Source organism: Lepisma saccharinum, chromosome 27 (assembly GCF_977018435.1).
Source record: "Lepisma saccharinum chromosome 27, izLepSacc3.1, whole genome shotgun sequence".
Taxonomy (NCBI): Eukaryota; Metazoa; Arthropoda; class Insecta; order Zygentoma; family Lepismatidae; genus Lepisma; species Lepisma saccharinum.
In genome coordinates this window covers 33,400,814-33,427,077 of record NC_139255.1, presented here as the reverse complement: position 1 = coordinate 33,427,077, position 26,264 = coordinate 33,400,814, and the positions used below count along the sequence as shown (strand labels likewise).

The following is a 26,264-nucleotide window of genomic DNA, read 5'->3' as shown; positions in this document are numbered from 1 at the left end:
AAACCACAATGCGATAGTTCTTTCTGATCTGGACCCTTTATGTGCTAATCTCAGTGTAGCGCATCAATTTACATGGATGGCTTCTTGGCATGGTGCGAATGCAAATACAATAGCTTTCCTTTATATAATTTATAATTAAACAATGCTATTCGCTTTGTTTCTTTGTGGCAATGTTAAATGTGTAGGTAATGTGACAAGATCTACTTGGGATTTTTGCGATCGGCAACAACTGAAATTTATATTTTCAGTCCACCTAATTTTACTGAGATAAACTAATATGAACTGGTCCCATTGTTCAAAGTAGAATTCAAATCATCCGAGCTTCCACAGGGAATCGAACCCGAGGCTCCTTCATTGCAAGTGTTACTACTCTGTCAGAAATAAATAAATAAATTAACAACATTCACGATTATTCTCTTAACAGTTAAATACTTTTCAGAGGCTTTCATGTCGTAGTGGTAACGTCGTCACCTTGTAGGGGGCTCGGGTTAGATATCCGGTTCGGATCCCACTTTTAAACTGTAGGCCCAGTTCCGATTAGCCTGCCTACCTGCGCCAAAACAGCGGTAACGCCATAGATAGAGACAAAAATCAATCTTTAAATTATGAATATTTTCACCACTGTAGCCTCAATTTGGACATCATGCATCCGTTAAAGAAAGAATAGCACTCAAAATAAAAGAAAGGAAAATACTAACGTCCCTTTCATTTATAGGGTTCATAGTGCCACATTTTGTCGGATGAAAATTTTGACCTACGTATTATGAATGCGATATTTGTCGTATGTCGCAGTACGACATTTTGTCGTACCAACTTTCAGTCTCTTTCATACATTCAACAAATGCAGAGGATGGATAAAAGAGGTCCAAGTTTATCAGACAAGTTATTTCAATGCACCTTCACATGATCCGATTAATTGTGCTATCTCTTCCGAATTTGTCACATGCTTAGGCGGAACCTTTGACCACTTACAGATTAATGGGGTTATTTTCACCTTCATTACGCCCCACTATGAAACTCGGCAGGAAGGCATGCTGTGCCAACAGATAAGAAGAGCTCCACAGGGGTTCCGATCCTTGCCACGGTTAAAACTCTTTCCCACTTGCCAAAACCAGGAGAAGATAACAAGGGGAGAGTTAGTTCCTTTTAGGCTAGACGTTTGTTTAAAAAGAGATACATTTTCAAAAAGCAACACCCAGAGCTATACAGAAATCAATATGTTGTATCATATTAGTATATCATACCCAATTGACTACAGGGCCTCCCACATGGCGCAGTGGTAGCGTCATTACCTTGTAATCGAGGGGTCCCGGGTTCGATACCCGGTGGAGGCACAAGTGGTTCGGATACCACTTTAAACTGTAGGTCCAGTCCCGATTAGCCTTACTGTGCATAAAGTGGACTTAAAACACCAAATCACAGTCCAAATTAGTTTTTTGTGCACAAAGTGGACTTAAAAACAAAAATCAGTCAATCGAGCAATCGATCAATCATTACATTGGAAAATCACATGATTTTCTAGCCACGGCTACGACCGAATCGAAAGACGGAGCGAACTGTCATATTGTTATAAAGGGTATCATGTATCCACCCTGTACATGAAAGTTCGCTACGTCTTCCCATTCGGTCGTAATCGCGGCGAGAAAATGATGTAATTTCCCATGTTATTTCTTTGAAATTTCGTAATAGGTTGTCGATGGGGTGAGCAATAATCGGGGGAAAGTGTTAGCTCAATTTTTTTTACTGAATATTGTTATAAAGGGTATCATGTATCCACCCTGTACATGAAAGTTCGCTACGTCTTCCCATTCGGTCGTAATCGCGGCGAGAAAGTGATGTAATTTCCCATGTTATTTCTTTGAAATTTCGTAATAGGTTGTCGATGGGGTGGGTGAAAATCGGGGAAAAGTGTTAGCTCAATTTTTTTTAATGAATATTGTTATAAAAGGTATCATGTATCCACCACGTACATGAAAGTTCGCTACATCTTCCGATTCGGTCGTAATCGCGGCGAGAAAATGATGTAATTTCCCATGTTATTTCTTTGAAATTTCGTAATAGGTTGTCGATGGGGTGAGCAATAATCGGGGGAAAGTGTTAGCTCAATTTACTTTACTGAATATTATTACAAAAGGTATCATGTATCCACCCTGTACATGAAAGTTCGCTACGTCTTCCGATTCGGTCGTAATCGCGGCGAGAAAGTGATGTAATTTCCCATGTTATTTCTTTGAAATTTCTTAATAGGTTGTCGATGGGGTGGGTGAAAATCGGGGAAAAGTGTTAGCTCAATTTTTTTTTACTGAATATTGTTATAAAGGGTATCATGTATCCACCACGTAAATGAAAGTTCGCTACGTCTTCCCATTCGGATGTAATCGCGGGGACAGAATGATGTAATTTCCCATGTTATTTCTTTGAAATTTCGTAATAGGTTGTCGATGGGGTGGGTGAAAATCGTGGAAAAGTGTTAGGTCAATTTTTTTTACTGAATATTATTACAAAAGGTATCATGTATCCACCCTGTACATGAAAGTTCGCTACGTCTTCCGATTCGGTAGTAATCGCGGCGAGAAAGTGATGTAATTTCCCATGTTATTTCTTTGAAATTTCGTAATAGGTTGTCGATGGGGTGGGTGAAAATCGGGGAAAAGTGTTAGCTCAATTTTTTTTTACTGAATATTGTTATAAAGGGTATCATGTATCCACCACGTAAATGAAAGTTCGCTACGTCTTCCCATTCGGCCGTAATCGCGGGGAGAAAATGATGTAATTTCCCATGTTATTTCTTTGAAATTTCGTAATAGGTTGTCGATGGGGTGGGTGAAAATCGGGGAAAAGTGTTAGGTCATTTCTTTTACTGAATATTGTTATAAAGGGTATCATGTATCCACCACGTACACGAAAGTTCGCTACGTCTTCCCATTCGGCCGTAATTGCGGGGAGAAAATGATGTAATTTCCCATGTTATTTCTTTGAAATTTCGTAATAGGTTGTCGATGGGGTGGGTGAAAATCGGGGAAAAGTGTTAGGTCAATTTTTTTTACTGAATGTTGTTATAAAAGGTATCATGTATCCACCACGTACACGAAATTTCGCTACGTCTTCCCATTCGGCCGTAATCGCGGCGAGAAAATGATGTAATTTCCCATGTTATTTCTTTGAAATTTCGTAATAGGTTTTCGATGGGGTGGGTGAAAATCGGGGAAAAGTGTTAGGTCAATTTTTTTTACTGAATATTGTTATAAAAGGTATCATGTATCCACCACGTACACGAAAGTTCGCTACGTCTTCCCATTCGGCCGTAATCGCGGGGAGAAAATAATGTAATTTCCCATGTTATTTCTTTGAAATTTCGTAATAGGTTGTCGATGGGGTGGGTGAAAATCGGGGAAAAGTGTTAGGTCAATTTTTTTTACTGAATATTGTTATAAAAGGTATCATGTATCCACCACGTACACGAAAGTTCACTATGTCTTCCCATTCGGTCGTAATCGCGGGGAGAAAATGATGTAATTTCCGAAGTGAATTTTTTGAAATTTCCGCCGGTGTGATAATAAAGATAAAAAACGTGTAAGCTCAATTTTTTTACTTCATATTGTTACACTAAGTATCAGGTATATCCCACGTAAATGACAGTTCACTCCGTCTTGTAATTGTGGCGAAAACATGATATATCGGCTAGAACTTTCTCGTACCCCTGGCAACCTTGAGCGCGCCGATGGCCTGCAGCGTTTTCCTGGTTGTCGATGGATTCCGGTGTCGCTAACATATAGAACGTAAGTGCAAGGGGGTATTATCACTACCGACAACAATGCAATGATGGAGTGAAATCACACTCGTCAAAATTTCATCTATTTTACATTTAACCACATCATGTGAAAAAATAAGAACTGAAGACTTAAACATATAAAATAATAATAACGTTTTGTACAGAAAATTAATTAGCTGGCAAGGTTTCTGATCTGATACCTCGAATCAAATGAAATCAAATCGTACATAGTCAGACAAAGATTTCTACCTTTCATCCATGTACTTGACGATGAGCCATACAATTATTGGAAGATTTTCACGTTCATTGTAAGTTGGTAGTAATATAGAATATTTATCCTCAGACACTTTGTCCACATCACCACGTCCCATGTTGGCAGGGTCGTCTGCTCCAGCTGTTGGCAGTAGCACAAATTGATTGTTTGGAGAATTTCCCACAGGATAAAAGTTCCCCGAGCGCGATTTAATTGGATCTTAAAGTGATCAGCTTTGTTATGTTATATCATATTTATATTGTACACGAGAAGCAGATTTAACGTTAAAGAACACAACATACTGCGAGTGTCGCATACATTTGTAAGTGAAATAACAAGATGACAATCTGCCTAATCAAATATTTGCAACACTGTTCGACAATGATTGTAATGAAAAGATTTGTGACGAAGAACGCGTTTAGATTGAAAAAAAAAATCAAGATATTTCAAAGTACAGTTTTGGAGTTTTACCTCTTTATATCTTTATATTAGACAAAAGAGTTACTTGATAAAGGATTCGAGAGTTCTGCATAAAATATATCAAATTCTGAAAGAGTTAAAAATTTCTCATAACACCAATTAAAAATGGCACAACTTCTGAGGAGGTGGATGCGATATTTAAGAGCTATCTTCTTTAATTTAATATGGTAAGCCAAAAATTTCTTATTTTCTTGGTGGCGGTGTGTGTATATATTTATTTACTTATTAATTGGACAACAAACGCTGTCGATTTGAATTTCTGCGTGTCATACATTGCCCACTTTCTTGTATGCTGAGCGGAGTGGTGTGCGGAATGATTTTGTATCTCGATCGGGATGGGAAATTTCTAAAATCCCGACGGGAAAAAAGTCGGGAAATGTGAGGGCAGGCACGTATCCAGGAATTCCTTTCGGGGGGGGGGCTCAACACCATTTTTCTAAAGGGGTATAGTAAGAACCTCACAACTGTATGTTCAAGACCAGTGGTGGCAATTAGGTTCCAAAACGGGGGGGGGGGGTTTGCAAGGAAAGTTTACTTTCTCTTGGTAGACAAGGCTTAACATTAAGAGGCCATAATGTTGAGCAGGAACGTCGTTAAAGGGGGGCCCGGGGGGCACTGGCCCCCCGAAACGTTCACGTGGCCCCGGCAAACTGTTCTCCATTTGCTGAAAATTTTACTTTCATGACAAATATTGCAAAATAGTTTTTCAGTATTTTTTTCTTTCAGTTAGAAACTGTTCTTAATTTGAGTGGCACGAACCCAAAACCACATTTTTTCTCGTTTTCCTGGTTCTAGCTATAGTGGATCTCAGTGTAGGAACCTGAACTTCGTTGTTTCTCGGAATTTTGAGGGAGCGGTCTTTCCACCCCTAGTAGTCGCAGGTCAACAACAGGCAGGGTTGGGCGTTGAGTGTTGCCATTGCATCAAAACAATGTTTTGAGCTTGAGTAGCCTACATTGAAGAATATCACTCAAAACTTTGATATTCAGTTGATCTACGCAGCTTATTTCTGTTTTAATAAACCACTCCAATATCCGGTACTGCTGAAATATTCACTTTAGAGACAGACAAAGAGAGAGAGAGAGAGAGAAGCCTTGATCTCTTCGGCCCTCAAACAGAACTAGCACTACACTGAGGCCCCGGAAGTTCTGCTGTCGTCAATGTCTTAATTTTCGAATCACTATATCTTATAAAGCAACCAGAGGACGCTGACTGATCTGATCACCAATCGACTTTATGAATTGTCACACTTACCTCTGAAATATCATTAACCGATTCTTTGTACAGATCAACCGAAAAATTGAATCCACGTGTTTATATCCTCATTATATTCTAGAACGTTCCTCAGATAAAACGATTCGTTAATATTGCCAGTAATTTGATTTGATTTGATTTAGTTTATTTTACTTCGCGTTTTGTGCCTCTTGGCTAATTTGCGAAGATGGGGATGAGTGATGAAATTATGAAATTGATGAATGGACATTCACAAACAACCAAGCCCGACCGGGATTCGAACCCGGGACCCTTGGCGTCGCAGCGCGATGTGCTAACCACTCGGCCACAGGGTTGGGCAATATTGCCAGTAGTTGACTCCTTCTCTCATTCAAGAACGTACCCTCTCCCGCTGTCGAGAGATTAGAAATTACAACGAATCGCCCTACGTGTGCAGCTTCCAAATGCTTCTCCGTCTTGCCTCGATAATTGTCTATCTCCTTAAATCATCGTCACATTATTCAAAAAGCCAAAAACCTAATTTTATCTAGTGTAAAATAAAAAAAATCCTGGGGGGAAGGTCTCGAGCCACCTCAACCCCACCTTGGATACGTGCTATTACCAATAACAGGGTTATAGAACATTCTCAGTCTTGTCTCGATAATTATTTCTCCCAAATTATAATCACATTATTCAAGAAGCCAAAATCCAAATTTTATCTAGTGTAATCAGAAAAAATTCCTGAAGGGGGCTCGAGCCTCCTGATTCCCACCTTGGATACGTGCTATTGACAATGATAAGGTTATAGAACACTCTCCGTCTTGTCTCGATAAATATATCTCTCAGATTTAAGAATTTATTATCTTCACATTATTCAAGACACCAAAAATCTAATTTTATCTAGTGTAAAATGAAAAATTTCCTGGGGGGGCTCGAGCCACCTCATCCCCACCTTGGATACGTGCTATTAACAATAACAGGGGTATAAAACATGCTTCGACTTGTCTCGATAATTATTTATCTCCTTACATTATTTTCACATTATTCAAGAAGCCAAAAACCTAATTCTATCTAACGTAAACTGAAAAATTTCCTGCGGAGAGGGTCGAGCCCCCTGTACCCCCATCCTGGATCTATTATCAATAACAGGGTTACGGAACATTCTCCGTCTTGCCTCGATAATTATTTCTCTCCTTAATATATTGTCACATTATTTTATTTCACACCACAAGAAACCAAAAACCTCATTTTATCTAGTGTAAACCTAAAACTTTCGGGGGGGCTCGAGCCCCCTAAGCTCCCCTCTGGATACGTGCCTGTGTGCGGGACTGAAAATATTCGCAATATCCCGACCATCCCGACACTGTCAAAATCTCGAATTCTATCTCTACTTCCTCCTCAATTAATTGTTTTTTGCATTTCTGAAATAAAAACTGTCATTTTCAAAAGTAAATCAGGACTACCTCTGATTTCTCTAACGATGACGCGATGATACATACTCGTAGCTTAGCCTTACTGTGCATAAAGTGGACTTAAAACAGCAACTCAAACTCAAACTCGTAGCTCTCACTAAATTTATTTCCAATTCCCAACTAGCATAGCATTCATTTTTCTTATTTTATGTCGGTTGTATGCTACTTTCAGTTAAACGCAACGATCAGGATGAAATAGTGATAATTAGGGCCCGGGACTTTATGTTATAACATATTTTTCAATTGGCTTCGGATCTATTATTGGGGTGAGATCTTTACATATCTGCAGAGGGGGCCACTCCGCGACTTGCACGTTATGGGCTAGAGCTTGTGACGTCACCAAGAGGGCACGAGCAGAAGAAAGCTATGCGTAGAATCATGGTAGAATGTAAGCAGATGGCCCATGAAACGCTGTGTTTTCACGCATCTTTTGATATTATACACCAAAGCTGTTAATTTAATTTGACAACAAGAGATCAAATACGCGATAGAAGAATACTCTTATTCCGAAACAATGCATAGTTTATTTCTCAGACATTATTAGGCGTGATATCTTGTCCCTGTAGGCTGTAGTCCACTGCCGGCTTTTCTTTCCAGCTAACCTATTGCATTTATTTTAAATGTCTAATTCTAAGGAAAATTCTTGGCCGGGCATATTCTGATATGAATTTTTACTTAATGTCCTGGAATTTCCCTTTAATATTTTTACGCTACTTTTCAAATTCTCCAGTTGATCGCCACGATGAGGATATATTTGTTCTTGTTATTTAGCATCTTCTTCCACTTTTGGCTAATCGCGACGAACAGGATGAGTGATGATTAGTTTAAATTGATGAAGGGACACTCGTAGCAGGCACGTATCCAAGGGGCAGCTTAGGGGACTCGACCCTCACCCCCGAAAGTTTGCGGTTTACAATAGATAAAATGAGGTTTTTAGTTTCTTGTGGTGTGAAATAAAATAATGTGACAGGAGATAAATAATTATCGAGTCAAGCACGTATCCAAGGTGGGAATCAGGGGGCTCCAGCACTCTCTTCAGGAAATTACGCTACATAAAATTAGGTTCATGGCTTTTTGAATAATGTGATGGTAATTTGAGAGAAATAGTTACCGAGGCAAGACACAGAATGTTCTATAACCCTGTTATTGTTAATAGCGCGTATCCAAGGTAGGATCAGGTTCTGGAGTCCCCCCTTCATTTTTTTCAGTTTACACTACATGAAATTAGGTTTTTGTTTTCTTGAATAGTGTGCCGATAATATAAGGAGAGAAATACTTACCAAGGCAACACGGAGCCCTGTTGTTGATAATATTGTATTAAAACTTTTCTTGAGCTTTCGGTGTTGTCGCAGCACTATGCAAGGACTTGTCAGCATTTGGAAGCTGCAAACGTAGCGCCACACGTAGGGCGATTGATTGTAATTTTTTAATCTCTGGAAAGCGCGAGAGGGAACGTTCTTGAATAAGAGAAGGAGGAACGTTCTAGAATATAATGAGGTTAAAATACGCGGCTTCAATTTTCAAGTTGATCTGTACAACAGAATCGGTTAATGAGAATTCAAAGGTAAGTGTGACAGTTCATACTGTCGATTAGTGATCAGTCAGTGTACATTGGTGGCTTTATAAGATCTAGTGATTCGAAGATGAAAAGGACTAAATATCGTAAAGTAACGAAGTCTACTACAGTGCGTTTCTGAAGTCCCCGAACTCTGACTTTAAAAATTCATTGTTGAGCAACAATGCAATTTTTTTAGAAACTGTTGCTTGTGATTGTTTGTTGGTGTTGTTGGAACATACAAATCAACACTAGACAACAATGAACAACGATGCATGCGCAGTAGGCAGCAAGAATGAAAGCCAGATGTCCAGTTGAAAACGCGCACGAATTCAGTTCACCATGAATCTTACACGGGAGCAGAGGTTGCTGTTTTGGAAGCTTACTTTCAAGTTAAATCATATTAACTGTATAGAGATCTTTCATAGGAGATATCCCAACACTCCTTCACCGGGAAAAACAACAGTGTATGATTTAATAAAAAGGTTTCGCGAAACAAGAATCGTTGTAGATAAGCCAAGGAGCGGACGACCATCAATTTTCACAGAAGACTTCCTTGTGGATGTTAGTGAAAAATTGCAGAACTACCCTAGGAAGTCTCTGAGGCAGCTTTCACAAGAGGTAGGAAAATATTTGTCACCTTGTCACAGGGCTGCAAAATGTCTGAAGTTCCGAGCATACAAGGTGCGAATAGTTCAGGAGCTACGCCCGTTGGATTTCGAGAAACGCACAAATTATTGTCAGTGGTTCAACAGATTTACGCGGAACAATGCGGTCAACAAACTGAACAAAACATTTTTCAGTGATGAGGCCTGGTTCTATTTGTGTGGATCTTAACCCAGATATGCCTACCGTCCTTCTAAAAGGTCTCTTTGCCTGTTTGAATCTAAATTCCTCTGGTAGGGTCCTAGACCCCTCGCGATGCTAGTTTTGTCGATTTTGCAGCACTGCATTGCGTAACACAATGCAAACAAGTTCCAGCTATTGTTGTGTTCTTTTGCATTATTTGTGTTTATGAGTCTGTAAAGCCATGTCATTTTTTACGCACTGCAGAATGGAGATGTAAGGTTTTTTTTATACATGTTTCAGTTACTTTATGAGCATTACACGTTTGCTAGGTTCATATGTGTTTGCCTAAAACCAAATAATATTCAAAATTTTAAAACACAGAGATGCAAAAATTACGTAAATTAGGTGTCCTTTTAGAAGGACAGTAGGCACTTGAGGGTTTTTTGTGTTTACCTTCATTCATTTATATACATTTATATATTAATATATATTTAATATATTATTTAATTATTATTATAATTATTATTTAATATATTAATATATATATATATATATTCATTTATCAGTGGCGTAGCATGGACATTTCGGGTGGGAACGCCAAATCCGAAGGAAGTGTCGGCCCTTTCTTGCTTAATAACTTACTTATGGTATTAGTCGCCATAGGTATTGTTTATTTGCCTGAAGTCAGCTGGGTTTTCAATAAAACATCATCCATGCATGTTTTAGCTAGACAATTAGATGCCTCACTATGCCACAAATGTTTTGAACTCTGGTGTTTTATACCTTTTTGCATGACGCAAGTCATTAGAAAACCTATCTGAATCACAAGCGCCTTTGAACAACAGCAGACGTCATTGTTGTGGTTGATCCAACTACTCATTTATTTGGTTTATTTTACTTCGCTTTTCTACCACTTTTGGTTAATCGCGAATATGAATATGAGTGATGATATTGATGAAGGGACACTGACAAAGGACACCCGTGCTCACGCTGGGATTTGAACCAGGGACCTCTGTCGTCTTGGCGCACTGTGCAAAGCAGAGTGGATGATCCAAATATCGTACACTCTACTGACGTAACAGTGCCGAGTAGTAATTCAGACCACTGTTTATTACATCTTGAGAATGCTGATAAACATTTTAAAATAATTTTGTCCAGAGACCATTCGATGTTAAGAGTTTTCAAATGAATGCTAAACATTTCCATTGACACAATATTAAGCAGTTAGATAATAACGAAAAAATACAATAAAAAAATTAATAGTTTTACGGGTTAAGTGGTAGAGCAGCAACACGCTGAATTTCTACCACAAGGACTTCACCAACTTACTTCACAAAAACTGTGTTGATCTTTTAGTTTCTAATGCACATCGCTGTTCGTGCGATAAATCATACAATGCAGTGACCATTAAGAAGCAGTATATTTGAGATTGGTAAAGTTACGTCAGTCAATATTGCGTATTGTAGCATCACATAGCACGAGTTGCATGAGAGCGAGGAACCGGGTAGGAATGCTACCGCTGTCGTCTGCTTCAGAAGGCAGGAAGGGTCACATGAACCAATCACGGTAGACCTCTCGTACGCCAGCGTAAGAGAGCCCATTTACGCGCGTGCTGTAGAAATGGAAGCTTTCCCTCCATAAAGGCAGCAAGGAATATAGGAATCCTGTACGCCGAACCTGCTCGGCGTCCGGCCGGGAAAGGCATTGAAAAGAGATGCTAGAACGAGTGTTGAGAGTGGAGCGTTGCAAGCGGATCGCGAAAAATAGCTATTATAATGCCATGAAGGTCAAACATATTTAAAATTAGTCACGTTTTACTTTATAATCACAGCATTTTAGCATTTTTGAAATTTTAAATCTGGGAACGCCGGGCGTACGGGCGTACTACAACGCTACGCCACTGTCATTTATATACATTTATTTATGTTACATAAATTTTCTATTACAGAGGTCTTACACTTAATGAAATGCTTTCCATCCTTGAGGAGGAAGATGATGATGGTGATAGTTTACAACATGAGTTGGATATTGTAATAATGACACCAACCAATGCCACAGGAAATGTCACCGATGAAGATTCTGGAGAAGATGATTCAGTTTCACCCAATAACCTACAAGGATCTAAGTTGAATGATGAAGCAGAACTCTTTACTTCCAACAATGATGAGATAATTAGAAATTTGGATGAAACTGTTTCCCGAAACAACAATCAAGATTTTCCGTCAGTGTCATCTAGTGAAAATTATATAAGTTGACTAAAGGAAAACTGAAGGTGTCATTTAGTGACTGGCGAACAATTCAGGAAGTATTCAATGAAGAATCTCCACTAGAAATGTTTTTGCATTTCTTTGATGATGCTATTGAATTGTTGGTAGAACAAACTAACTAATATACAGCGAGAAAGAACAAATCAGGAGATGTCAGTGAAGATTAAATGAAGAGCTTTTGAGGAATTCTTTTGTTGAGTGGATATAACCAGGTTCCTAGAAGGCGTCTTTATTGGGAACAATGTAAAGATACAAGCAATGGCGTAGTTGTGAATGCTATGTCTAGAGACAGATTCGAATTTATTATGTCAAATCTGCATTGTTGCGATAACGAGCATTTGGACAAAAGTGATCATTTTGCAAAAGTGAAACTTCTTTTCATCAAATTGAATAAGAAATGTCGGGAAATTGCACCACACTTCGAATATCACTGTGTTGATGAGGCAATGGTACCATATTATGGTCGCCACGGATGCAAGCAATTTTTTCACGGCAAACCAATCAGGTACGGCTACAAGCTGTGGGTTGGTGCTACTTGTAATGGGTATGTTGTTTGGATGGAGCCATATCAGGTTGCAAAAACGAAACTACCTGATGAATGCAAAGTACTTGGTCTTGGCCCATCCGTGGTGCTCATGTACACTGATGTTTTACAATCTATTGGCTCTCACCCTTATCATATCTTCTTTGATAATCTTTTTACCACAATTCCTCTTCTTACAGAACTGAGTCTGCGTGGTTGTAAGCTACCACACAAACAATTAGAATATGTTCTTATGTCTTTGTTTCATGTTAAATAACATTTCTTTCGCTGAAGAAAAATGTGCATTACTTCGTTACACTACCATAATGTACCCCCTAATGCCTACTGTCCTTTTAAAAGGACACCCTCTAGAGCATTGTTGAAACTACATATTTCAAAATAAACACTATTTTTACATTAATCTGATTTTTCTTACTGCATTAAATACAAAAAACAAGAAAAATTAAAGAAAAAAAATTTCAGGCATATCTGGGTTAAGAACATAGTGTACAAAAACAATCCAAGGACAATCCAGGACCTACACGAGAATATAACCAGAGCAGTGAGCGACATCCCGGTCACAACACTGCACAAAGTGGCCTCCAATATGTGTCGTCGTGTTAACTTGTGCCTAGAAGTTGGTGGTAAACATTTTCAACATCTTCTCTAAATGTTAAATTTTGTTGTTCATCCTTATGTAAGAAGACATTGTAGTCACATGTAAATATTTTCATGTTATAATAATTGAAATGTGAAGATTTTATAATTGTTTATCATTTTCTTAAATTAGAGTTCGGGGACTTTAGAAACGCACTGTACTAGTTCCAGTTGGGGTCCAAACCTGAAGACATTAACGACAGCGGAATTTCCGGAGCCTCAGTGTAGTGCTAGTTCGGGTCGAGGGCCAAATAGATCAAAGGTCTCTCTCTAAAGTGAATATTTAAGCAGTAACTGCTATTGGAGCGGTTAATTAAAAAAAGAAATAAACTGCACAGATCAACTGAAAATCAAAGTTTTGAGGGATGAGTTAGTTGTGCCCGGACCAAATTTTCCCAGAATTTTAGAGGAGGAGGGTTATGCATACTATTTTTGGTGGTCAGTCCTCATTTTGCCATCTTTTCCTCTCTTTGACGTTCTTTTTTTTTAGCAATACTTGGTCAAATTGGGTTATGACCTCACAAACCCTTCCTTGGGCACGTCACTGGAAATAAATGAGGAAGCATTTAATCATATTGGGAGAAGAAACACTAGATGTGTTTGGATCGGAAGGGTTTTCATTGTGAATTAATTGTTTCGAACTGTATTCAAGAAGACTTACTTTGTTTCGTGCCGATGTATGACAAGACTGCGGAAGCTGTGACAGACAATTGTGAACACTTGCGAGTGCTTACGCCTCAATATGAATAATTTGGTAGGTTTCGGCTTTTATAAGAACTGCAAACATGGGAGGACAAGACACAGTAGTGGTGTTCAGGCTCGAATCAGAGAGAAATATTCGAGAACTTTCTGCGTCCAGTTCGCAGCCCATAGTTTGAGTCTCGCGTTGTCGAGTGGATTGTCCATCCCGTGTGTGTGTAACAGCTTCGTAAAAACACTCAAAGACGCCATAGATGCTTTGATGCCTGATGAGAAGAAATGGACAAACACACATACTGAGATGGTTCCGGCACACAATGTTAATGCATGGAAACAGAGGAGTCGAGTGGTAAAAAATGTTCCGATTTCACGTTCTGAATAATTTGGCAGCCTTGAACAGTGGCGACGATTTTGGGGATAGTTGCTCCCCATTTTTTTGCCATCACACTATGGCAACTACTACCAAGAGAAGAGAAAGTAAACTTTTCTTGCACCCCCCACTCCCGTTTTGAACCCAATTGCCACCACTGGCCTTAAACATACAATTGTGAGGTTCTATCTATACCCCTTAAAAATATGGTGTTTAGCCCCCACGAAAGAAATTCCTGGATACGTGCCTGACTCTCAGAGAACTAGTGTTGCCCACGAGACGAGACTTTGGCCTGTCTCGTCTCGTGGAAATGCTGTGAAATGCTGTCTCGTCTCGAAAATATTCGTTTGTCAAAGGGACAAATGATCAATCTCGTCTCGTCTCGAATTTTTAAAAGCCTGTCCCGTCTCGTCCCGTGGGCAACACTACAGAGAACACCTATTCCCATGCTGGGACTTGAACCGGGAACTTCGGAGGCGAAATAGAAAGTCGACCACTTAACGCCCTCGGCTACCGAGACGGTGAATGAATTAGATAATGGCTATTGTATAAAGGGTGTCTTTTCTGGAAACATTCAAATAGCAATATTTCTTCCAGGTAATATATCCTAGGAACGTCATTCTTGCGGGCTTACTAGGCTCTGGCATGTGGGCCTACAATCTGTGTATTACTCTGTACTGTTTGTGATCCACATGGATTTGTGATCATCCCTTCATCCATTTCATCTACTCCCATTCATTTTCATCTTTGCGATTAGCCAAGGGCTAAATTATACTTGAAATAAAACAAAAGCAATACAAATACAAAACAAAAATAATGGAACGATTATGCTGTTACGTTTTCCTGTATTTTAGGCACGTCGCATTTATCAGCCAACAGTCAGAGATTGCTTTTCGGTCGAATGATACTTCTAATAATGGGAGGTAAATGCAAGCTGAGAATTATAATTTGGTCTCTTATCCACCTGAGATGAGGATCTAAATTTTTAGATTTTATTTGTAACAATATTTACTACTGCGAGGAATTAAAAAAAAAACTTACGGCTAATTTCGTCACTGGCTTCCTATTCTGTAATAGTTACATTTGTTGTAAGAACATAATACATTAATTTACTTTGTATAAATATTACATTATCCATCGGTTTTCCTAATTAAATCTCATACCATATCCAACACACACATATTTTATTATATAAAGTTGTTAATGGTCTAACCGAAACAGAAGAAGTTTTGCAAAGATTAAACTTCTGTATTAAACCTCAATCATTAAGATTGCGTCAACCGTTTATATGCACTTTTTCCAAAAATTTGGTCCATCAGAATTCTGTGGTCATTAGTATGTGTAGACTACATAATAATATTGTTAAGGATAAAATTGATGTAGATTTTGCATTCCCTTACGCAAAGTACATATCAGTAATAAAGGGCTACTATTCAAGACAAAGTTAAGATGTAACGATAAACGGTATTTAATTTTCTTATTTTTATGTTGTGTATTGTATGTATTGAATTGCACTTAACGTTATGGATTTGTATATTATCTTTTATGTTTATGTTTATATGTTCGATAATCTGAAAAATATCAAAATGAGAGTTGGGTGTTTATCTCTTTTGCTTAGTGCGGGTTTTAATATGGAGTTTCGTTATACTGTTTGAAGTCTGAAGCTTCAGCTTCATGTATATTGGTACTATAGTATTATTCTAATTTTATAATTTTTATTTTGTTGTATTAGTTGTATTATGTTTGTCGGTGGGTATATTGTATTGTATTTGTATTGTATTTTTTATCTTTTTATTTTCTTTTTTCTTTTTTTGTGTTGCATAATGTGAGTATTGTTGTAATATCCCATTGTAATTGGAGCATTGCTCTGTTATGGGATTGCTTATAAATAAATAAATAAATAAATAAATAAAATGTGTTTTACTAATAATACAGTGCGCAATTAGAAAATAAGTCTTGTGAAGCAACACAAATATGACCTCCCCGATGGCCTAGTGGTAGCGCCGTCGCCTTGTAGTCAAGGGGTCCCGGGTTCGATACCCGGTGTAGGCACTTAGTGGTTCGTATCCCACTTTAAACTGTAGGTCCAGTCCCAATTATCCTTTCTGTGCATAAACCGGACTTAAGACACCAATTCAATCAAGCAACACAAATATGAAATATTAAATCTAGTTTTTTTTATTTGGTTTATTTTACTTCACTTTTCTGCCACTTTTGGCTAATTGCGAAGATGGGGATGAGTCATGATGATGAAAGTGATGAATGGACACTTACAAACATCCATACCCAGGCCGGGATTCGAACCTGATACCCTTGGCGTCGTATCGTGATGTGCTAACCACTCTGCCACGGATGCCGGCTATTAAATCTACGTGGAAAGAGTTTCTGCAGTATGTTTGAGTTGAGTCAAAACAAATTTCATAATGTGTCAGTTTTCTCGCGGCATGTATTCAAATGTGTACTAATACAGGGCTAAGGCCTACCTACCGACTGCCGGCCTCACTTCCACCTGCCGAGGCGGGAGATCGTCCAACCTGTTACGAGGTGGCGTGTGGTCAGCACGACGACCCCCAATCATTTTTGTAAGTTTCCATGACCGAATTACGTTACTCATTCGTAGCTCTCCAATTTCCTCACAATGGTGGGTGGCCACCGGTCCCATACACAGTCCGAAATCTCAGATGGAAAGTTGTTATGCTTCCCCTAGGAGACTCGAACCTGCGCGTTCCGTAACCAGAGCCCAAAGCATGATATCTTAGATCGAACGGCCACGGTGTGCGACTAAATATGCACTACGTTTTAAAAGCAAAAGTATCTTTTGCGCGTTGCAACATGCCATGAATGAGTATAGGGATTATGATTCACAATCTCGGCCATTTATGAAGGTGGTGTTAGCATCGTGTTCCGGCCCCCAAAATATTATTTTTTTAGACCCCTGGTGAACCTCAAAACAGTTTTCATGCAAGGACGTTGCTGAGAAAATCCCTTTCGACACCAACCACCCTGGGAACAGAATCCTCGTCTTCAGCGTGACAGTCAGATTATTTACCGACTGAACCAACGAGGCTTTTTAAAGCACATATAAAATAAATTAAAGCCAGCAAAATAGTATTATAGTTGTACGATATCTTTAAATTATAATATAATAGACGTGTATACAACATATTATATTGATAATACAAAAATCATTTATAAAATTTTCCTTGCTTTCATAAGTATGCTTTACATTGAATAGCTTCTTATTTACATGACAGCTCTTCTCATTGATTGATGAGAAGATTGAAAGGATGTGCAGGGGAGAAACGTCTGTCCTGTAAGTCGTACATTATATTTTCAGCACAATTTCTCAACAAACGCACATAAAGTAAAGTAACACAGTGCAATTGTTAATTAGTGTTGGCTACCTACGAGATGTTCAAAGTATTATTTTCGCGGGCGATGTTTTAACTTCAAAGCTAATAAATCTTATCATGCACTCAATATTCAATGAAGCAATACTTAGAAACTGAGTTCCGATTGTGTAAAGGTTTTTGAAAGTTGCATACGTGATGATACGGAAGGCGAGTGTGGAAGTAAGGCCAGAGGCGCAACCACGAATTTGTGTCTGGAGGGGGCAAGTACCAGGATAAACGTACCAATAATAATAATAGTAATAATAATAACATTAATAATGGCATTATTATTACTAGTGGTAGTAGTAGTAGTATCAGAGACGTTATTATCCTCATAAATTACGCAAAAGGGAGGTAGATGTCTGTGCTAAAGCATTTATTTGGAACAAACGATTTGAAATATTTTTTCAACACCAGAAATTTTACATTAGCTAATAATTGAAAACAAGCACACAAACTGTATTTTTGAATGGCAGAAAATGAATGATAAATGCATGCCGAAGATATTTTTTGTATATATAACATTTATAACTTTCATATGTTTTACACATATGCAACATGGAGCGACATAAAATAAGAAAATACATACGTATTCAAAGTTTATTCATTACATACATACAAAACATATTATTTAAATACATCACATTACAGAAAACTATTATATTGCGAACGAAGCGGGAAAGAACATTTTTAGATCCAATTTTTGCAATTTAAAACAATATTGATTTAATAGGGAACAAATAATATCACATGGCGCCAAGTCATTCTCTCTTTCACAACTTTCTTTTTTAATTTAGATTATCTGGCGCCCATGGCAGACTCCCGCCGCCCCCTAGCTACGGCTCTGAACTTGACGAGACTGAGGAAAGCAGGCACTGCAAGAGAATCGAGCAAGAAAATTTTACGAAATGTATTTATATTTGTGTAAAATTTGAAATAGAAGGGGGCAATTGCTCCTCTGTACCCCCTGCAGGTGCCTTTGGCCATCAATGTTTGCCCCTCCTAGAATTGACTTCCGTCGAAGGTTGGGGGGCAATGCCCCTGCCCCCCCTGTGGTTGCACCACTGAGTAAATCCGAAATTTGGAGGAACAAATTGAATCAATCCTGCTACAGCAACTTGTTTTTTGGGAGGCGATGATCACTTTATTCCAGGTGATTTTCTTCTATTATTATTGCACGTGTCAAGAGCACAAATAGGGTGATTTGTTCTCATTCTACCGGCATTCAAGAAAAGGTGTGTATAAGTAAATAATCGACCCATTTATCTCAAGCTTCCGTATACGCTAACGAAGTAAGTTCCATTCTGTCCTCTTCATGATGTCACAGAATCATGGGGAAAAAAATCTCGGAACCTCGGGAATGGCCTACCTAATAAAGGTACCTTGTATCTGATGAACATCAGCCGAAATAGACAAACTTGACAAAGCATATTTTGACATATTTCACCATTTCGCGTTTTTACAAAATGTTCTGTGTCATTGTTGCACGGGAAGTAAAGAAGTTTCGTTCTAATTTACAGGGTGGCGCACGAAATGATACCCCATTTGTTTTTAGTGTAAAAACTTTAGTAAGCAACATTTTAAAAAAAAACATACATTGCAGTGAACATAGCAATGTGGAAAAATGTTTCAATGCAAAACATGCTCAATATGATGACCACCATTGCACTGCACAACTGTAGTCAAACGAACAGGTAGGTTATTGATCACCCTCCGACACATGTCTTCTGTAGTTTCAGTGAAAGCTTGCGTAATTAATGTTCTCAAATCCATGAGATTTTCTGGATGTTTTGGAAAAACCTTTCCTTCAGGAATCCCCACAGGAAATAGTCACAGGGATTAAGGTCTGGACTATTGGGAGGCCAATACTGACCACCATTAAAGCTTTCTGGAAACCTGTTTGAAATGACGCGGAAGTTGAAGATCTCGTGCAAGAAATCCAACACCACATTGGCAGTATGCGGTCTTGCACCATCCTGCATAAACCATTGTGTGTTAAATGGCAAATCCTTCACAAGAAGCTGAGGAATAAATTGATTACGAAGCATGTCCAGGTAACGCTCACTGTTAAGATTTTCATCGAAAAAGAATGGTCCAATGAGTCCATGCGTTGAAATAGCGGCCCACACTGTAATCCTGGGAGAATGGCTTTCCTTTTGATGGAGCACTTGCGGATTGTCGGTAGCCCATAATCGCATATTTTGCCTATTCACCACTCCGTCCAAGTGAAAGTGAGCCTCATCCGAAAACCACGTATTGTTGATAACATCCATATGTCTCTCAGCCCATTCAGCGAATACCAGTCTCCGCTGAATCTTTTCTGGTGTCAGTTTCTGCACAACTGTTATTTTATAGGGGTACAGGTGAAGATCACTTTTGAGAATTCTTTGCAGAGAGCGTCTCGATATACCCAGTTGGGTAGCTGCTTTTCTACAGGACTTACTGGGGCTTCTTTGCATAGCAACCCGTACACTTTCCATGTTTTCCGGCTTACGGATACTATTCACTCGCGGCCGTTTCGGTTCCAGTAATGTCCCTTGAACCCGCAATTGTTCATGGAGTTTGTGAATTGTTCTCTTGCTTTGAGCCCAACGTGTGTTGAATTGGGCGCGGAAACGCCTCTGTGCACCAACAATGCTTTTGGTTTCCGCGAATAACAACACTATTGCTGCACGATGTTCTGGCGTGAGCCTTCCTTTGTCAGCCATGCCGCTACACTGGACTGCCAGCGCCACGGTGAAGATTCAGTGAACTACAGCCTCTGGCAGTAAATCTCCATGGATTAAGGTTTCCTAGGAAAAAAATATTTTAAAATTAATACATAAATATTAATTTCATTCAAAAAGTAAATGGGGTATCATTTCGTGCGCCACCCTGTATTTGCCTTTTTCGCTTTTCACAAAAGTCAGTCAAAAGTAAAAATAACATTAGGTACATTACAGCCCCTACTCTACTCTATCGGGTATGGGAGAAATTCGAGAGTACTGTTGTGCATATTTTTGGCTTTACTGGGAATATCTCTGCATTTTTCTGACATATTGGCAATTTTTCATGACATATTTTCCAATTTATATGACATAATTACATACATATTTTAGTTTTATAGGACATAAAGTCCCGGGCCTGGTAATATAAGACTGATGAAGGAGCACTCGCCCAGGAACACTGTTACGATACGATGAAAGGAGGGTTAGGGGGCTGCAGCTCCCGACTCCATCTGCGAAGGTCTCCCACTGGTGTAAAATACTTTGGAAAGTGCCAACAAATGATAGAAAAATGAAATGTGCTAAAATGTATAGGGTATTGGAGTGGATTGATTTGATGTTTTAAGTCCACTTTATGCACAGTAAGGCTAATCGGGACTGGACCTACAGTTTAAAGTGGAATCCGAACCACTATGTGCCTCCACCGGGTATCGAACCCGGGACCCCTTGATCACAAGGCAACGACGAAAATGTATAAGATGTTGTTAACTACGAAAATGCAATTTTTCGAGTTTTTTTTTTCAATTCGAATATTGGTTTCGTAAGTACAGAATGGATGTTTATGTGTTATTTGTTATACGTTAAGTAAAAACATGGGAACATAGCCCTCTACCGAGGACTAATTTGAGATGTGCTTAATATGGAAAGATGTATGGGTCAACTAAAAATTAATGTACACACGTGGAATTATAGCACGAAAAAGGCACTGTGTGCTGCCTTGTGCAGCCAACAGCAAATGTTATTGTAGGGAAATTGTCTTAAAACACGTTCATTCATTGGCGTACGCAGAGGGGTGGCTGTTGGGGCTACAGCCAGTCCCGAAATTTTGACAAAATCAACAATTTCAAATGAAAGTAGTAATAATCTCGGGGGAAAACCAAGGTGGTAACTCAAACCTCACTTTCAAATGACTTCCAATTGTAACTTTTTATCTTTGAGCAATCCTTAAGACGAAGGTTAAAAATGGTACCCCCCCCCACCTAGAACGTAGCTATGTAATATCCAACTTAACAATTCCTGCCCCTCCCCGAAAGACAATCCTACGTACGTCAGTGCGTTCATTAAATTGAAAAGAAACTTCTGCTTCAAAATGAGTTTAATTTCAGAATGCAGCAGAAAATATGAATGACAATAATTATCCGCTGATTGTACAGTGGGGTGCACAAGTATTACTCGGCAAATCGTCCATGACTATTTTCATTATTTTCTCTGGCCACAACACGTTTTAGAGACTGGATTTTTACGTATGCTGGTGCAGAGGTTATTAGTCGTTGTTTGTATTTTGTTTCAATTCCCAACGCTATAGGATAAACATGATGGTTGACGATTTGCTTGGTAATACCTATGCATCGCACTGTACGTACTGCATGTATGTACATTGCAATTGACAGCGATGAGATGACCGAACTGTACATTTACATTTTGAAAAATAAAAATAAAATTGTTTTTCTAGTTTTCTTATTTTACGTCACACTTCTACCGATCTTGGCTAATCGTGGCAATGTGGATGAAAAGACACAAAACACACCCATCGTCGCATTTCCCAAAATGGAAAGAAAAAGTACAAATACACTTAATACAAAAAAACCCATGCGCAAAGGATAAACCCTGTACGTAAAAGCACGGAAAATGTCCATCAGGGCCAATATTTAGCTTTCTAGTTTTCATTCTTCTTCGCCGGCCCCCGTGGCGGAGTGGGCAGCACATCTCGCTACGACGCCAGGGATCCCGGGTTCGAATCCCGGCCTGGGCATGGATGTTTGTGAGTGTCCATTCATTAATTTCATCATCTTCGCAAATTAGCCAAAAGCGGCACAAAAAGCGAAGTAAAATAAAGCAAATCAATCATTCTTCTTAGTTTTAGTAGCCCTTGGTTGTATCACATCCTTCCTTTGCTTGATCATTTCTTCTTCTGTGTCCTTCCATTCTTTTGCTCTCTCTTTTGTACTTTATTCGCTCACTCAGTCTATTTCTATTCATCCAACTTGTTTTTTCAGTTCTTCCCCCTGCTTCTCTTTCTCTCTCTTTCTGTATCTTTCTCTCTCCTTTTCTTTACCTTTCTCTTTCGTTCTCTTCCTCTCTCTCTTTTTCTTTCCGTATCTCTCTCTTTCTCTTTCGTTCCCTTTCTCTCTCTCTCTCTTTCCCTTTCTCTCTCTTTATCTTTCTCCCTTTCCCTTTCTCTCTCTTTCTCTTTCTTCCTTTCTCTCCCTTTCCCTTTCTCTCTTTTTATCTTTCTTTCTTCCCTTCAATTTCTCTCTTTCTTTATCTTTCTTTTCTTTCTCTCTCTTTATCTTTCTCTTTCTCCCTTTCCCTTTCTCCTTCTTTATCTTTCTCTTTCTCACTTTCCCTTTCTCTCTTTCTTTATCTGTCTTTTTCATTCTCTCTCTTTATCTTTCTCCCTCTCTCCCTTTCCTTTCATTCTTTTTATCTTTCTTTATCTTTCTCTTCCTCACTTTCCCTTTCTCTCTTTCTTTATATTTCTCTCTCTTTATCTTTCTTTCTCTTTCTCTTTCTCCCTTTCCCTCTTTCTTTATCATTCATTCTCTCTTTACCTTTCTCTTTCTCCCTTTCCCTTTCCCCTTATCTCTCTTTATCTTTATTTTTCTCCATTTACCTTCCTCTCTTTTTATCTTTCTTTCTCTTTCTCTCTCTTTCTCTCCTCTTTCTCTCTTCCTTTCTCTCTCTTTTTCTTTCTTTATCTCTCTCTCTCTCTCTCGTTCTCTTTTGGTTATGGTACATCTCACTCGGCCGCCATTACAACTGCACTCGTGACCTAGAGATCGCTTCTGATTGGTTATGCTTCGAAAAATGCTATGGAAATAGAGCCGATTCTATCCTTGACTTGTGCCTTCACTTTACATGCTAGCATTTTGGTCATGGTATAAATAAATGCTAAAGGCCAGTTTTTCAATGTCCTATTAATCTTTCTGTTAACTAACTGCCAGTTGGAGATAACAGCCAATGGCTGCGTGTCCATCCTGTATGCTTACGAAATAAATTAACGAAAGCCAGCACTACAGATTTGGCTTTCTTTTAATAAAGGTCAATTAATTCCACGTGGGGGAAATGCTGTTATGAGGCGCAAGCGCAGATACTTTCTTGTAAAAGAAACGTGAAGAACTCGAAAGTCGAAACATTAATAATACCTGTCTGTTGATATAAACACTATTAATATGTAAATATTGTACATTTGACTGCATGCTTTTTACCTCACTATACATGTTTGTTGAGCGAAAAAAAAACATGTTAACAGTAAGCATGCTTTGTAGGTAAACTTCTAAAAATACGAGTAAAAATAATTTTAAAATTTACTGCAATATTTCTCCAAGAAGATCATTCAACAATAAAGCATGAATTGAAGGCAACACAAGTAATAAATTAATGACAAAAAACAGATCCATGGCCAGGATTCGAACTCGTATTACAAAACACAATACGCTCCGAAAGGTGGTGTCGCTAACCACTGCCCCAAATTACTGTTTGGAGACTGTCCCGCCTGGTAGACCGGATATCCTGGCCACAAATTCTCCAACACTACCTTCCCAAGAGAATTCTAGCAACTACCCTGCTTAATTTCCATATTTGCATGGACATTGGTAATCTCTGCCAAACAAAACAAGTCTTCTTCTGTACCAATTTAACAGTTTTATGAATCATATCTTGTTTATACGTCATCAGAACTATGGTCCAAGAGCCTCTACAAACATCTTGTAAAAATCTGTTCACCAAACTTTCAATACTCACAGTACCATCCCTATATATTAGAATGCCTCCTATTTTGTTACAAACAGTATTTGTTTTTTGTTTCTTTTTTGTGATTGTGTATGATTTTTTTTTTATTAACAATATAGATTTATTTTCTTTTTGTGCGAGCCATAGGCTGTACGCACTACATATTTTTGATTTTTCTACACTATTTTGTTACATTTAGTTTTCGTTTAAGCTGTCTCTTACTTTGTCCCCTATATACACATTCTTCCCCTCCCTCGGCAGTTCTTCTTCCAGTCTTTCTCCTCACTTCTCTTTTCCTGCACTATCACCAAAACACGCCTACATTTTGCTTTACACACACTTACACTATAAAGATGGCTCGTCTGGAGCATGATCACTCATTTCGCTGCCTTCTCTAATAGCTTTCCCCCGCCGTTCTCTTACTTCTCCCAGGTATTTCCCCACTTGCTGCCCCGCTTCCTTTATCTTTATTCTGTCGTCTACCACTTCTATCACCTCCCTGCCTGTTAAGTTTTTCATCCATTTGTCCCTTAGGTCACGTGTAGAAGGGCAGTTCAGTAGGATATGCTTGTCCGTCTCCTCCCCCTCGCACAAAGGACATATCGTTTCCCCTGATTCGTTTATCTTTCTTAGTTGTTTCCATCCCCCTAGTCTGAACCATGCCAGCGCGCTTCTTTCATTTTTTCCCACAACCTGGATATATTTCGCTTTCCCCCATTCTCTTACTCTTAACTGTTCCCTGATTGAGGTCTTTGTTTGGCAGTCTGCTATTATTTCTTGTTTGTCTATGTCGAGTAACCTGTTTCTGATTTGATTTTCTGATGAGATGCCCCCCTTCCTCCCTCTTCCCATACCCAACCCATTCCGCTATTATATAAGATATTTTTCACTTCCAGACCCCAGCTGGAAACGTTTTCCTCCCTTGTCTGTATTTCCAAACATTGTCCCCTCAGCGTAGTTTGGCCCTCTTGTGATAATCGCATCCAATATTTAACAACCCTCATCCGTGCTTGTACCGCGTCTCTGTTCAGTCCCAATTCCTTAAGAATCCCACAGTTGGCCGTGCCTCTGCTTACGCCCATTACTCTCTTATAAAATTCTGTTTGTATGCCAATTATTGTGTTGTCCCCCCTTAACCCCCACAGTTCTATTCCATAGTTTAATGTACCTAATACTATTGATGAATAGAGGTTTTGAATGACCGGGAAAGGCATTTGAGGTGCCTTGTTTATTGTCCTTATGACTTGTTCTATTGCAAATTTTGTTTTAGTTTTTCTTGCCCTTATGTGGTGTGTCCAACTCCCTGTCATGGAGAGTGATGCCCCCAGGTATGTGAAGTATGCTTGGGTTTCTTCCATGGTTCTGTGTAGTTTAAAAGAGCCAATAAGGTTTGAACTTTCAGCCCTCCCCAATGCGACGCCGGAGGAAGTATAAATATGGCCTCTGTCAGAGGACAGGGGAGTGTGTTTAGGAACTGGATAGCAGAAGGGAGAGCGATCTTCAGGCTCCAGTGGCCTCCTTGAGAAAAAGCATCCCGAGGCAGTTCTGCCGATGCTTAGCTTCCACTTGGCAGTTCTGCCGTGGGGCTCAAGTTAGAGGAATGTAAATAATGTAAATTAGAGAATTATTCTAAGAATCCGAGCCTTGTTTTGTTGAATTGTAAATAAATGTATAAAGCCCATTTCTGCGAGTTTTCAGCAATCACCCTGCAACATTAATTCAGTAAGTTCTTGCCTGTGATTGATTCTTTGGTTCCGAGCGCTCTGGTGAGGAACGGGATGGGAACCCAGGACTAACGAGCCTATTTAGTTGTTTATTTGGGTTTTTCCTGCCAGAAGCGGCCCGGTAAGGGTGGAGTGTAGCGGAACAATTTGTAAAGTACAACATCAAAAACCTCAATAAAAATAGTAATATACATAATCATAACACAGTACTCCCACACCCCCTATACGCCTTCATGGCGTGGTGCTAAGCACAGGGGAGCACTTAACTTTTTTATAATCATAACACAAGAACAAAGGCAAATATAAACATAGACAACCACAGACTGAACCTAGGCCTATACAAAAGGAGTGCCAGAAACACAGGAATACTAGCCTACTATACA

General features: G+C 39.0%; 2 protein-coding genes across 2 annotated transcripts in view; one reads left to right on the top strand and one right to left on the bottom strand.

The window, feature by feature from the left end:
• The window catches only part of Dpm1 (Dolichyl-phosphate mannosyltransferase subunit 1), a 35,621-nt gene extending 31,263 nt beyond the window's left edge, over positions 1-4,358 (bottom strand). The window contains exon 1 of the mRNA XM_083112917.1: positions 4,022-4,358. Coding sequence (XP_082969043.1) covers positions 4,022-4,143 — 122 coding nt within the window. The 5' untranslated portion in view covers positions 4,144-4,358. The remainder of the gene's footprint in view (positions 1-4,021) is intronic.
• A 91-nt stretch (positions 4,359-4,449) lies between these two features.
• The window catches only part of LOC145980029 (ethylmalonyl-CoA decarboxylase-like), a 38,224-nt gene continuing 16,409 nt past the window's right edge, over positions 4,450-26,264 (top strand). Inside the window, exon 1 of the mRNA XM_083112999.1 lies at positions 4,450-4,672. Coding sequence (XP_082969125.1) covers positions 4,611-4,672 — 62 coding nt within the window. The 5' untranslated portion in view covers positions 4,450-4,610. The remainder of the gene's footprint in view (positions 4,673-26,264) is intronic.